Source organism: Fusarium falciforme, chromosome 11 (genome assembly GCF_026873545.1).
Source record: "Fusarium falciforme chromosome 11, complete sequence".
Classification (NCBI taxonomy): Eukaryota; Fungi; Ascomycota; class Sordariomycetes; order Hypocreales; family Nectriaceae; genus Fusarium; species Fusarium falciforme.
Window position 1 is genome coordinate 386701 of NC_070554.1, and position 14402 is coordinate 401102.

Genomic DNA, 14402 nt, shown 5'->3' on the forward strand with positions numbered 1-14402 from the left:
CAATTTGGTAATGCTTATGCAAAAACAAGAGTTGGTCGAAGAATTTTCGGTGACGTTTTGAACATCAGATTAGATCTTTTGATTCTTGAATGTCCAGGGGGTCAAACAGCCTCGGAATCTCGGAGCAATTCCAGACTTGGATACACCTATCGTGTGTGTATTGTTATCCTCGGTCTTTACAGACAGGGGAGGGGATAAAATTTTTGCCTTCAAGACATTTATTGCCATGTATTTCCCGTCGGATTTGAACTCAAATAGTAGTAGCTTCAACAGCGCTTCTTCCCTTCTTCTGTACTCTGTTTCTCCATCACTCTTCAAGTTCTTTTGCAGCTCTCTTCACAATGGCTGTAGCCGATGTCACCTCATATCCCCCCGTTCAGCCAAGCTTCCTCCATGATGTGGCCGTAGACAGCATGAAGCCTCTGGCTTCTGCCGTCGACACCTCGGCTCTCGAGACTTCTTCAAAGATTCTCGACATCATTGGAAGATATCGTCTGAACAAGGGAGAAAACATCTACGCCAGTGCTGATCAGTCTGTCCTCAAGTTCATCGCCCTCATCTACACACATGTCAAGGCTCAGCAGGCCGTGCCGCTGTGCCTCCCTGCTTTTCCCTTCAAGTCACCAAACTCGACGTCCAAGGTCCTTGGAAAGCTGCCTGACAAGGCGGAAGAGTTTGCTTTGAGCCATCTGAATGGAATGTGTCAAGCAATTGCCGACATTTATCCTCCTGGCGCAAAGCTGACCATTATCTCGGATGGTCTTGTGTATAATGGTATGTTATCCCCTTATTTCACTGTCCGTACAAGACACTAACGCTGTTAGACCTTCTTGGTGTCCCCGACAAGGATGTCTGGGGATATGGAGAGACTCTCAGAGCCCTCGCTGCCTCTAAGGGCTTTGCTCACATCTCATTTGCCCGTCTCCGGGACCTCGTCGACATTGATCTACCAAAGGAGCTCGACGAGATGACATATGTCGCCAATGCTTCCAACTTCCGTCGTGCTCTCCTCAACACCTTCAGCAAGCCCGGTTGGACCTGGGATGAGGTCCGCCAGGCTGAGGATGCATGCATGACGTATCGTGGCTACATCAAGTTCCTGCAGACCGACTTGGAGACTGTGTACCCCATTGGAGAGGACCGCACCAAGTCCCGGTATAAGAGGGGAACTGAGTACATTGCCAAGCAGATGATGGCTCGAGGAGATGTAAGTGCCTAAGAATGCCTGTGAGACAAGGAACTAACACAGCCAGGCCTTTGCCAACGCGGTCCGTCAGAAGTATCCTGACCATGTCCGCCTATCCATTCACCCATCAACTGGTGCTGTCAAGCTGTCCATCAGCTTGCTCCCCACTGACAGCATCTACACTACACCATGGCACAGCACCTTGGTCCTCAAGCTGGACGGAACCATCGAGACCGGAATGCGGTCCCAGTTTGAGAACAACGACAATCTGGAGCTGATCTACGAGAACGGTCGCCCAAGCTACTACCGCGAAAAGTCTCCTCTTCTCAACTGGGCTGAAGAAAAGGGCGGCATCGTCGTTGACCCCATCTATCCAGCGGGTCTCACCATTCGCCCTGCCAATGGACCCGGATCCTTGACCATCGACGACATCGACACACAGAAAGTCCGCGCCCTTTCTGAGATCAACTCTCCTGTTATCCTACGCGGATTCGTCAAGAAGCCTGATCGTGAGCGATTCATTAACCTCAGCCACCAGTTTGGAACACCACTGCCATGGAAGTTTGGCTTGTTGCTTGAGGTCAAGGATCGAGGACTGGAGACAAGGGGTCTTAACAATGTCCTTTCGGCGGAGCCTATGCCCATGCATTATGATGGGTTGTTCAAGACAGTGAAGCAGGTTGATGAGAGTGGCAAGGAGGTTTTGGTTTCTACACCGCCACAGTATGTTTCTCTGGCCAACACATTAATTCACTCACTAACAACGGCTCCAGATTCCAGCTCTTTGAGGGTGCGACAGCATCTCCACGAGACACAGGATTCACCATCTTTGCCTCATCAACACTATTCTTCAAGTACCTCCCCAAGTGGCTCAAGGTCGACCACCTATCCAAGCTCACATGGAGCGTGTCAACTTCTTCCTTCGACCAAACCGTCCTGAAGGGCCTACCCCTTGTTGTACCACACCCAACCACAGAGAAGCCCTGCCTGCGCTACCATGAGCCATGGCCCCAGAGCAGGACTCAATTCGACGCCACAGACGTTATCATTGAAGGCCAAGAACCTGGTGAGAGTGCATCAATCTGCTCCGCTATCGATGCAACCCTCTACGATCGTAGAGTAGCGTACTATCACGCCTGGGACAAGGGAGACATTGTCGTCAGTGATAATGTTCTAATGATGCACACGAGGAGCGATTTCTCTGCGGGCATTGATCGAGAGCTTTGGAGAATTCACTTTGATTAGATCACTGGCAGGTAATCTCAGTACCAGGAGAAGAGTCACTGGATCAACAACGATGGAGTTAGTTTCAATTGGCGAATTGTACATTCAAGTTTGTGTTGGAAATATGAAAGGATATATATACACCCCCTGTTCGCCCTATGAGTGCTCTCCACAAGTGTCCTATGCCGCCAAACTGTCCAGTATTTTCGTCAATATGCTCTTTGGCTTGGGCTTTTCCCTCCTTGGCATCGACAGGTACATTCTGAGGGATGTAACAGTGATGCAATTATAGGTTCTGAGGCCCGAAATGTCTCGTTTGTTTGCCCATGCCTCGTAGAGGAACTCTTGATGCTGATATCCAGAATCCCGCTCTGAGATTTCGCTCGCCTCGTCGGGCATTTTGATAATCATTCCGGCCCCAAGAAGGGCGCGTAGTGAGTGATACCACCCGGCTTGTGCGCGTATCACCTCGGCGCCAGACACATAAAGACGGGAATCGCTACGGTAGGCTGTCAGGATGACTTGAATGGGGGCCCTTACCCGGCAGCCTGGATAGAGAACAGCACGTGTCGTGTACTAATAGCTCGAATCAGTTTGATTCCGTATAGACTGTCTTCTTTGAACTTGAGCGCACCTCAAAAATCTCGGCTTGGATGTTCCCCGCCATGACCGGCTCCCTCTCTGCCCTGGGAGTGCTGAGGACACCCATTCGGTACAGTGATTCCCGCACGTGGGGGTCTATCTCATCCAGACTTGTGTCGCATTCGATATGAACCAGTATCTGCCTCCATAGGTATTCTGGAGGGGACGAATAGTCTTTAGACAGTGGCGTATATGTTTCAAGATGACAGATGGATGAGCAGAGAAACGACCATCGCTTGTTGAAGGATGATAAATTTTCTGAAGGGTAGATTGAAAAAGATAGGATGATCCTGATGTGCCGCAGTGGTTCGAAGCCTTCAAGACGAAATGTGATGTCGAGTTTTGCAAATTCTTCAGGAGAACAAGTTATGGTCGAATGCCTACGGTGAGTAAATTCTCGGCTGATACCCCAAGGGCCGTCAGCGAGGTGGAGCTGGTTGAGGAATTCTTCACACACTGGGATCTCGTAGCCAGAAATCCCCTGATGTGCGATGGTTGCATTTTTGTCTGCCTCCTCATCATAGCTCTCGTGCCGTTGAGAAAAATAATCTCCCCCCGGCCCGTGACCCTCATCGACAAGTGTTGGGAAAGACGTGTCGCTGGCGGCCTCTGAGTCCCGGTAAGGATTCTGAATACCAGTGGAGATGCCTGATTCTACGCGTGAGCTTTGCTGGGATGAACTTGACATGGAGTGGTAGGGCCAGGAATTTTGTTGAAGGAGAGCCGCGGGACCTTCCTCTGGGCCCTCGTCAAACGATAGTGCTTTTGAGCTGTTTGCATCGGTGTCACTAAGCGCTGCATCACGGGCCTGCTCAGTGTAAGTTGTCATGTCCTCGAAGAACCTCTGTAGGATGAAGTTGTTTGGCGCAGCGGCGGCAGCATCTTGTGGGAGTCGAGCCTGCAGTCTAGCAATCTCTTCCAGGATCTGAGCCGTATCCTCTCGTATGGCAGCTGTATCCTGGCGAAGTTCTGTCGTATCGTTTTTGATCTCTTTAGCCAGGTGGCTGAGCTGCACTTAACATTCTGAAGCGGTCGGGGGCATTCATACACTTACAGGGCCAGCATATCGAGAGCAATCTCCAGTGCCGTCTTGTGGGCTTCTAAGCTTGAGCGCAGCTTGTTGATGTCACCCTGCCCATTGATAGCCCAGGTCACTCGGCTCCTAAGCCGACCTTGGTCATACTTTGTGATGCAGCTCTGGATCTCAGTCACAACCAAGTTGCAATTGGCTAGAATAGCCTTGACATGCTGGTTCAGCGTAGTCGGAAACGGCTTGCTCTCATCCGACGCGTCTTCTTGAATAAGCTCCAGAATAGTCTTCAAAGACAGCAGCTCACGTGAGACACTATCCAGATCGCCACGAGCTTCGCGGCAAGTCCGCACAAAGGTGTGGATCGACAAGGACAGGCCTCCGATGGCCGTTATCAAGCCGGCGCAGCCGCTCGCGATGGATATAGGGTCCATCGGGGCGTTGGCATTTCGTCGTCGCGTAATTGAAGCGGGGAAGATGATATCAGGCTGCGCATTTTCAGCTCTTTGCGTGAAGGAGACTTTGGCGTTTGTGAGCGAAGCTCATTGGTAGCTTTGATGTGAGGCTGAATGGCGGCGTCCAGTAGTGGAGATTTGTGTCGAGATAGGCTTTGATTGAATAAGAGTCTTATCGATAAGGCCAGACCTCTCGGGGCGGGTTAAAATTGCAGTGAAGAGGGTTTTTTGGGGCCCCCCAAGTGCCCCACAAGGAGGCAGTGTGTGAGATGCCAGCTGCATATGGTGTTCAAGCCTTGTATCTTTGAGCTGCCATGGTAGGAGTACTTCTCTTGCCAGCAGCTGGACGCGAGAAATAGTGCTCTTTGGAACGAAGTCTAGGGTGGATGTCTCAACAGAAAACTCCAAGAAGAAGAAAAAAATCTAGGTCGTTTCAACTCGTGATGGCAATTCTCAGGCCGCACATTTTCGGCCTTAAATCTCTACCCCATCGGGGCAGTGCTTGGCCGGCTGAACAGCTGAGTCGAGACCCGTCCATGCCAAGAGTTGCAACGAGACAGGTCGTCTGGGGTTACAAATGCAGTGAAGGCGTCTGCACAGAAAACTTCTGGGGTCATGCAGCACCCTCCTCAGCGATTGGCTATCGAGAGTAACCTGTTTCTCGGAGCTGTGGGTAAACGCAAGATTGGCGAACTTGACTTCTGATGCCGTCTGGATGCCAAGGCAGATGCTCACTGCCCTGTTATTCCAAACACCTCTTGGGGCAGACAACACAAGAAAAGCGCACAGCATCATAAAGCATAAGGTGGCTATGTTTATACCTAGATGTTAGGACACGTCTCGCATTTCTATCGCTAAAAGCTCGTTGAAAAAACGTTGCCGTTTGAAGTCGCAACGGCAACCCTCAGGCTGTGCCTTTTCTTGACAGAGACGTGAAGGCAGACTGGGGCGATTGGAAGCACATTTCATTGTTCGCTGAATAGTGGGAGAAGTAGAGATCCACGCCGAGGGTAGTTAGTGACCAGATTTCATTAGATAGATGCCTTTGTCGACAAGGCTCGCGAGGAGGGTTAAAAATGCAGTGAGAATCGGAATCTGAGCTGTGCATGCATCTTAACTGACCACGGGTAAGCGCCGGTAGCCTGGTGCCTCCACTGGCTGAGTGAGCTTTGAGCCAGCTGGCATTCTAAATAGAAGTAGTCGCTTGCGAGAGGTTAATATTGCAGTGAAAAAAACTATCCCCTCGCGTCGGGGGGCACCCCCAGGAGCAGGACTGGCTCATCCATTTGAGATGGACACGACCCTAGTTTTTTGCCTCCGTCCCCTCCAGGTGGCGCCGCCCACCCCCTACAATTCGGCTGGAAGCAGCCCAGGGCACTCACTATCATCAAGTATCTCCTTGACTGCACGAAGGCATCCAACGGGTACTTGCCCCACTGCTAGAGCACTATCAAATGCCGCTGATATCGTAGTTAGATCCTGTTTCCACCTTATTGCACTTGTAGTGAGCGAAGTGGGAGACTAGCCGTGATTGGCCAGGATCCCTGCCTAGTACGGGTTGGATGCCTTCGCGCAGTCAAGGAGATAGGTAGGACTGTTAATCTAACCAAACAACAGCCGTTACCAAACGCCCCGTAAAAAAACGCCACCATTTGCAACACGTTGACGGCAATCTTCGGCATCCGTTCCTGTACCTAGCGCTTAAGCTTCCCCCAGCTCCGAGAAACTGCTGACCGGTCCGTCTGCCGAAGGTCCGGGGCGGAGGACGGGGTAATCTACCGGGGGATCCACCCGGGCGGAGAGCTTGCGCGTAGGCTTACCGTGATTGAGGCACCCGAAAACTCACGGCATTTCTCGGCGGTGTGGGAAATTGAGGAGTCGGACGTGCCGAAAGAGATGTTTTCTGATATTTCTAGCAGGGTATTGCTCATAAGACGGACTGGTGGGATTGCTGATCAAAGAGCCAAGACTCTTCGCCGTGAGACATTGTTTGGTGGAAAGTCATGTGACCGGCCTTGGTCATAAAACTCCGTGATTGTCCGTGTCTGCTATCCCGTCATCCCCGATTAGCGGCATCACGTCCACTCCGTGCCAATACCTCCAGGACAAACTGCTCGCTCAAACACGATCAAACAGCACGATTAAGTCTCCTTTTCTGGGATTCATGCCATTTTTGTATGAAATCGCATCAACCATGGTATCTACACGCTTACCACAAATGCATGGCTTACCTCTGGGGCGTGTGGATCCCGGGACTGCATCCGCCATCTCCTCGATGCCGGGCATGCATCCGAGATCTTCTCCACACCCCGAGAATGCACCGAGTTGACCGATGTATACTTGGGGCTGCTATATTAGACGGGTAGCTCTGTCTGCTTGACATCTGCTGTAGTCAGTCTAACCATGATCCATCAGACTTACAACAGGAGTAAGACACCTCGCATCACACCAAGTTCACCACTAACTCCCCAGTGTCTGCAAACCTTGTCCCCCTCACCATCGTCAAGGGCGCTGGCCACGAGTTCATCCCCCTTCCCCAGGGAGAGAACGCCACCACTGCCGACTTTCACTCGATCCGAACCAAGACGACCGACTCTCCCACCCACCTGACCTCGGGCTTCTACAAGATTGTCGCTGGCAAGGCGCGACCTGCTCACTATACCTTTGAGGAGACCAAGTACATCCTCAGCGGTCAGATTGACATTCTGGTATGTCAGAGCTACAGAAGTCGTTCTTGACACTCATACTGACCACGTCAAAGGACGAGGCCACCGGCATCACCCACCACCTTGTCCCTGGTGACTTTGCCTTCTTCCACGTCGGCTCCAAGGTCCAGGTATGTCTTTGTACACACAATATCACTCTATAGATGTGTCACTGACATTTCACGTCTAGTTCTCCACCAAGTCCGAGGGCCTCGCCTTCTACGCCGTGACTCGACCCGTCCGAACTCCCCACCCCAACCTACAGGGTCGTGAGGAGAGCACCAAGTCCCGCCTGTAAAACAACAAAAGCGTGTCTGTCTTCAATAACAATGAGTAAATAGTAATGACCAACAGTGGATGCAATCCACATTATGCCGAGTGACTAGGTCACGGCAAACAACATCAACTTGACTCGTCCAATTCATTGTTTCTGCTTGTGCTTGATGCCAATGACATTCCTATTTTTCTGCTTCCTGTTTTCTTTTAGAAGAATTCGACAACTCGTATTTGACGACAAGGTTCTGCTCCACAACATTTGAATGCTTCATCTCCAAGGCCATTGGGCCCTGACTTAAAGTAATAGAGTGTGCTGCTGACTCGCCAGTCTTAGGACTCCATTGATAGACTCTCGACAGCTTCAGTTCGCCAGACTTGACCCGTTCACTTTCTCCCAGGACTGCACCACTCGGCCATGCAGCTCAGTGGGTGCAAGTCCCATCTCTTGACGGCCCTGTCTCATTCTCGCATTGTACACTGTATCCTCCTTGGGGCGATAGCCCAATGACTGTTCAATCCTTCTGTCAATCAGCCTCAAGGTGAAGGCTAGAAATCCAATGGGCACATTGGCTATGGCAATAGTGAACCTGATAGGTGACAGGAGCAGCGTCATGAAAGTATTTGTCCAGGGATTGATCTCTTTGATTGGCGCCAGAAGCAGCAATGACAGCATCTCGGGATAAGAGTAGGCCCAGAGATTGCTGTCAAACTGTTGGCGATGAATACCGCCGAGTTTGAATGTGAGATATTCCGCAATGTTATAAACTCCGTAAGAGGCTTGGTGTAGAAAACCGACAGGTGCTGGATACTGATTAGCAGAGTCATTCACGATGGATTTGGATTACTTACCTTCAGCAACATGAACCACCCGCTTCAACAATTCCACGGCTCCTTGGGTAGTTCCCAGGCCTCGGAATGCCCCGAAGAGGGACAAAACTCGGCCTCCAAGCAGGGCGATTCCGCTGAAAATTCCCGAGATGGGATCTCCGGGCGCTTTAAGATCTGGCAACTCGACATGTCGTATCAAGCTCAGGTCTGTCTGCTGGATCAGGGAATCGGTAACAAGAATGCTCGCAGCCATCGCTGACAGTTTGACGTCAGATGGCTTGTGTTTCCAGACCGCTACACGGTCAGGCAATAGATCGCAATATCCCTCGGCATACGCCTGTTGAAAGGTGTTCAAAGCAGATCTGGCAAACTTGAATTGACCGGGCTCTTCTTTAGATATCTGGTCTGCCATCAACTTGACATGTTGTCCAATCTCAGGTGAGAGTGCTTCTTGAACTCTCGTGGCGACCAGGTCCGAGTTGATACCTTGGAGAGGAATCGGCTCTGGACTACACCCGGCTTGGAACACCCGGTGAGACCAAAACGGCTGATCTCCAGCAATGGGAATCATGATGATAGGCTTTCCAAACTTGAGCGCCAGTGAAAACGTTCCAGCTCCCATGTGAATGACGACGGCCGCGACTCTAGGGAAGAGCCAATGATGCGGTATCTCCTCAACGATAAAGATGTCATCTCTCTGGAATAGGCTAGAGTCTATGCCACACCACCCCTTTGCAAAGATGATACGACGTCCAGATTTGGCGATGCCATCAAAGACAGCTTGGAGAACTTGTTCCGTGTTTGGAAACGACATGCTCCCAAACCCGACATAGATCGGCTCGTCTCCGCTCTCGAGCCATTTGGTTAACTCAGTGGGCGGAGTGTACGGTTCCGGGTCTGAAAACACAAAGCCAGCGGTTTCAATCTCATCACCCCAGTCGGCAGGGCTTGGGAGAAGATGGGGAGACCAAAGGTTGGTGCAAGGCAATCGAAAGCGAAAGAATTGGCTGGTCCACCATAAGGGGGAGAATGCTTCAAGGCCCATGGTATCAACCCGAAGTCGGTTGAAACCAGAATTCAGCATGAGAAGAAAACTATATGCAAATAGTCAGCGGGGAATGCATTACAGGTTACTTCAGTTTCTTACGCCAAGTCCTTCAACCACCACGAGAGCACATTCCTGACAACCGAATCGCTTGTGGCAGAGCTCTCCGCTTGTGAATGTGGCAGGTACTTTGAGTATATTCGAGGATTGTTCGCCTGAAGATGAATAGGAATACCCATTCTGGCGGCAGCAGAGCTGTGGACAAAGGTCGTCATAGTCGCAATGATGGCATCCGCAACAAACGGCTCTGGTGACGGTTCCTCAGGCATGCCAGCAGGATCATCAATACAAGCCCCCCAGAATCGTTGGCCCATCTCAAAGAACTCATCCTGAATCTGGGGTAAAAGCTTGCGCATTCCTGCAGCGCCAAGGCTTCTTCGGAATATCATCTCCCTCGGGTTGGCTCGTCCGAGGGAGTAGAACTCTATGCCAGCGGCCTGGACGAGAGGTCGATGACGCTCATGTGTGACGTATCTCACACGATGGCCATGATGAACCTGCAACACTTTGGCGATTTCTAGAGTTGGTTCGAGGTCGCCGCGACTGCCAAAGCCCATGATGACAATGTTGAGGTTGGGCATGTTGGTGAGGGCATCCCCACCTGAGGGTTCGGGGGCTGGGCTCTCCATGGGTGGCGTACGCCTTTCCTCTGAGTAGATCCTTCAAGGGGATGAGTAGGCACACTAAGTTGAAGCCCTTTATCAACTGGCGATAATCCAAACTCGGGGCCCGCGGACGAAGTTGAGTCGAAACACGTCTGGGGTTGTTGATGTCTCCGTCAGCACTAGCTGGATTGGGAAGATTCCGCGGACGACGTGTTGCAGTCGCTAAGAGGATCAAGCAACGAACCACTGAGAAGCCAAGGATTGTAAAATAGGAATCCAGAGGGATGGATCGCTTCATTGTTAAAACATGGGTCCTAGAAAATCTGGTCGTACATCGCTGGAATAGGCAAGTTAAGCACATTTTGTTGAAGGACCTACGCATTGCATTTTAAAAGCCTCAATGGAGAACAAGTAACGACGAGAAGTAAGAACAGCATCTCATTGTGAACTCGGCGAGGCCCTCAAAACAAACCATCAGTGATAATAACAAAGAACGCAGTTGTTTCATGATAACCTATCCTATTCTACTCCCATACGCAAGCATTAAAGCCCCCAAGATCAGATAATCGTGATGTCGCCCTTCACGGAATGCGCAAACAACTGAGCCTGTGGTCCTCAAACGTCCAAACACGCAAGCCTCTCATTTCTCCTGGGCTCTGTTTTGGACTCCGCTAACACGAGATATGAAGACCTACGAATGAGTAGTGGGAATTGCCCAGACGCCTCCTCAATCTCATCCCGCAGCGAGAGACCAGAAGATGTGTTTTCGACATCGTCCTTGGCTTTCCGTTCAATCCGCCGTGGTGGACTGACACCCACTATCATGGCTCCGTTGATAGGCATAAAGCTGTCAATTATCAAGGTATGTAAGAACGACAGCAAGTCAAGGCTAATAGTTAGCAGAATCCCATCTTAAACTCTCGCCAAGAATGAAGTCTGCTTACACATAAAGTCAAACTCACCGCTGTCTTCCGTCTCCTCGGTCCCATATAACCCATCCAGAGACTTCCTAAACTCAAATCCCGGTTTATGGTCGTACACGAACCAATGGCCCTGCCTTGCCTCGCACTTGATTCTCCGAGACTCAAGAAACTGCATGAATCGGCCAGAGGGAAAGCGGCCTGTTGGCAAAGGACAAGCCTTGTATGGCCTCGCTACTTCGTCAAGCAGGCAAAAGGGGGGCAGAAGCTTAAAGAAAAAGAGCGGTCACGGTTCTTTATTCGTGCATTTTTTTTGCGGTGGCTCATTCACATGCTCTGCGTGCACTTCTATTACAGCTTGGAACCTGCCTGGCCTTGCCATAACCTCTCGCATCTCTTTCACAGCTTCACGTTTTCAATATGAAAAATGTTGGCATAACTTCAGACGTAAAACTGAGAACTAAACCCTGAAACATTAATAACTTTGTCTGCTGGGAGAACTGATGTCTAGGCGGACTAGTTGCCAGCCAACCAGGCAGCTTGGCGTCACTTGCCGCTGCTTCGCTCATAGTACATAAAAACGGAAGAGAGCCCAATTAGTTCAAATAACCCACTCTAAAACTAGTATGTAAGGTCATTTTCATTGTGCCTAAATTTCATCGCTCAGTGTTATGCAGCGTCGATTTGTTTGCGCCTAAGTCTGGTGGATGGCTTTGATTGTGCACATGGGCGCACGGCCTTGAACAAAGATGTGCAGATCCATATACATTCGTCACTCACTGACTGATTGCACAAATCCCCACGTGCAATCTATGCATAGATCTACATCGCAATATGACCAGTACCTATTGCATAAATCTCAACCCCAAGCACAATCCCTACCACTTCGCAGCACAACTCAAACAAGATGGGAGCCCTACGTAGTCCATGCAATCTGCTCACCCCGTGCAGCAAGGGGAGGCGGCATCGCGATCCCACAGACTCTTCACGCGCCTAGACGCGTCACATCTGAGGGCGGCACAGTGGCTGTGACTTGGGACACTGCTGATGGGACCGCACTTGAGGGTGGGTGGTTAGAGACGCAGACTCCTGTACGGAGTATGGCCCAATGGTGTTCCGCGATTGAAGAGAGGTGCAAAAGTCGAGAGCCTTGTGTGACCCCAGCCCACACTCATTTTGCTTTTGAGGGCATCACTAGCCTTTGGACACCATTTTTGAGTTCTTCTTTGCTAACTCTATTCTTTTTGACCCTTTTCCAAAAGAACACATCTTCAATCATCTGCCCTCAGTCACTCGCCTGAGTGTTTGCTTTACCCTGGCCACTATCATCTCGAGCCCGACGCCATCGCCAAGACACGGCACACTAGCGTCAGGTTGTGCGACTGCCGTTGCCAGGGCGTGCGTACCTAGGTAGCAGGTACACGCAGATACACGCTCATCTCGACACACCAATGGCTTGTAGGGAGTGGCTAACAAACGCTGCAACGGTTGAGGCGTGGGCTCGTGGTAGTGGACCCTCCCGAGCGGCTGGCCAAGTGTCTCCCAGGCACACTCAAGCCAAGCTCTTGCGTCAAATTAATTACTGCTGGTTCACGACCGAGGAGCCGACGGATGGATGAAGGTTTTGTTTCAGATCGATTCGAGACTCGCAATTCTTTCGGCGGGTTCCCGTGTTGTCTCTATCATCGCTTACCATCCTTCTTCCACCAACTTCATCCACACTCCATCTAGACGCCACAGCCGGCTATCAACGTATTGTACCCCCCGTCACTCCCTCAAATTCACATTGACCGCTGTTTGAGTAGTCATACCTGTTTAATGTCATCTGTCACCTCCCCGGGGAGGCATCCGACGTTGCGGGCGACCATTTGATTGAGCCAATAGATGGCTACCTCCGTCAACGGTCGGCAATGGGACACTGCATTTGGGTAAAAAGATTTCTGATATTTCGTCAAACGAATCCGACGTGTTTCTCAGCAGCGCGGAAGACACTGCGTCGCCGCTTACCGTGGCAGTCGTTGCGTTTGATGCCGTTGGCCTGATGGGCCTATTGTTCGGGTGACGGCGTTTGAGGTCAATAAACAAACGCAATAAAATTTGGAATGGCATTGAGTGACTCTTGTCAAACGCAACAATTGTTCCCATTGCCAATTGCACTCGGCGTCTCAGCTTAGCCTCGCTCCATTGTCGTTCAGTCGCAGAGTAGCCCTCGCAATCACTTTCAAGGCTGTGCAAACGTGGGCGAGTCTTTATTCATTCCTCTGATTGTCATCTCGGCCCCATCAAGCGCAGCTTTCAAGTTCAATCTGATCGATTGCCGTGCCCGGGGATCTTGCGTGAACATGAAGCTCTCAGCGCCCTCATCACCAACCTGGTATGGGAAAGCCGACCACCAGAACTCGGACTCTATGGAAGTGGAACCCGGATATCTCAAGGCGCTCAAAGCGATGGAGCAAGATTCGCCCAGTGACCCTTGCGGCTCCATCCCCATCGGAGACCTGATGCGACAGGCATGTGGCGACTCACTTCTGCGTACATGCATTGTTAGCATGTCGCTGTATGCGCCTCTCGTCAAGAACGGTCCGGAAGCCGAGTCGGGTCCGGCCAAGGCCATCGTTACTTCTATCGCAGACACTCTTACTCACTACGCTTGGGGGCGCATCACCGATGCTCTCAATCAAAGAGGTCACAAGATGACAGCCGAACAGCTATCTCGTCGAATCCATGAATGTCCCGATCCAACAGGTCCTGTGCCGATGCTGCAAAGTTATGGTCTTCCGCGCGCCAGGGTGCTGCTTGGACATGATTGTAAGTACCTAGGCCGACCCCGAGTAGGCACGGACTAGCAGATTGCAGGCTACCTTCAAGACATCGAACACACTTGCGCCGACTCCGGTCTCTGTACGTCCGTCTACAGCTACATAGTCGATACCACCAAGAAACCCGGGGCGCAGAACTTCGCCATCGAAAACGTCACGGTTGAGTCGTTCTTTGATCTCGACGATAACAACGATCTGGATAAGACCTACGCAGCCGCAGGCAACATCGACCACTTCCAGCCCAGGGATTGGACTCTGCAGTATCGCCGGGAGATTAGAACTCACATGGAGTCTTCGATCAGAGGACACAACGAAAAGGTTGCGGTGTGGCTTGGGAAGCAGCTTCAGATCCGTCTCAGCCAGGGAGAGGGCGTGGAGGATTTGGCTCCGGGAGAGGACTTTGGTCAGCACTTTGTTGATGTTGATATGGATATTGACAAGTTTCTTATGGGAGCGATGGATCAAACTCGGGAGTTTTTCACGGCACAGATGGGTGGGAGATTTAGCCTATGAGGCAAGGCAATGGGTTATAACTTGGGAGTTTATGGGGGCAAATAGTCGGCGCAAAAGCATCAAGGAGGTCTGATTCGGTTTAGAAAGTGGGATA

General features: G+C 51.1%; 4 protein-coding genes and 1 pseudogene across 5 annotated transcripts, besides 1 other annotated feature; 3 read left to right on the forward strand and 2 right to left on the reverse strand.

Annotated features, from left to right (window-relative positions):
• Positions 1-341: 341 nt before the first annotated feature.
• Positions 342-2431, forward strand: NCS54_01305600 (TauD domain-containing protein; the record flags this gene model as incomplete). Its single annotated transcript, XM_053158269.1, has 4 exons — positions 342-774; positions 825-1207; positions 1254-1909; positions 1960-2431. 4 exons carry the CDS (start codon positions 342-344, stop codon positions 2429-2431), a joined length of 1944 nt encoding a protein of 647 aa, XP_053014244.1.
• Positions 2432-2590: 159 nt separating this feature from the next.
• Positions 2591-4516, reverse strand: NCS54_01305700 (Hypothetical protein; the record flags this gene model as incomplete). The annotated part of the gene is made up of 3 exons (XM_053158270.1): positions 2591-2986; positions 3045-4056; positions 4107-4516. 3 exons carry the CDS (start codon positions 4514-4516, stop codon positions 2591-2593), a joined length of 1818 nt encoding a protein of 605 aa, XP_053014245.1.
• A 2436-nt stretch (positions 4517-6952) lies between these two features.
• NCS54_01305800 lies at positions 6953-7540 on the forward strand (annotated as a pseudogene). The gene is made up of 4 exons: positions 6953-6965; positions 7010-7245; positions 7299-7373; positions 7433-7540.
• Positions 6953-7540: a sequence feature.
• A 339-nt stretch (positions 7541-7879) lies between these two features.
• Positions 7880-10080, reverse strand: NCS54_01305900 (Glyco-transf-28 domain-containing protein; the record flags this gene model as incomplete). Its single annotated transcript, XM_053158271.1, has 3 exons — positions 7880-8319; positions 8368-9440; positions 9494-10080. The coding sequence occupies 3 exons, from the start codon at positions 10078-10080 to the stop codon at positions 7880-7882; spliced, it is 2100 nt and encodes a 699-aa protein (XP_053014246.1).
• A 3238-nt stretch (positions 10081-13318) lies between these two features.
• NCS54_01306000 (Hypothetical protein) lies at positions 13319-14308 on the forward strand (the record flags this gene model as incomplete). Its single annotated transcript, XM_053158272.1, has 2 exons — positions 13319-13784; positions 13833-14308. 2 exons carry the CDS (start codon positions 13319-13321, stop codon positions 14306-14308), a joined length of 942 nt encoding a protein of 313 aa, XP_053014247.1.
• Positions 14309-14402: the final 94 nt, after the last annotated feature.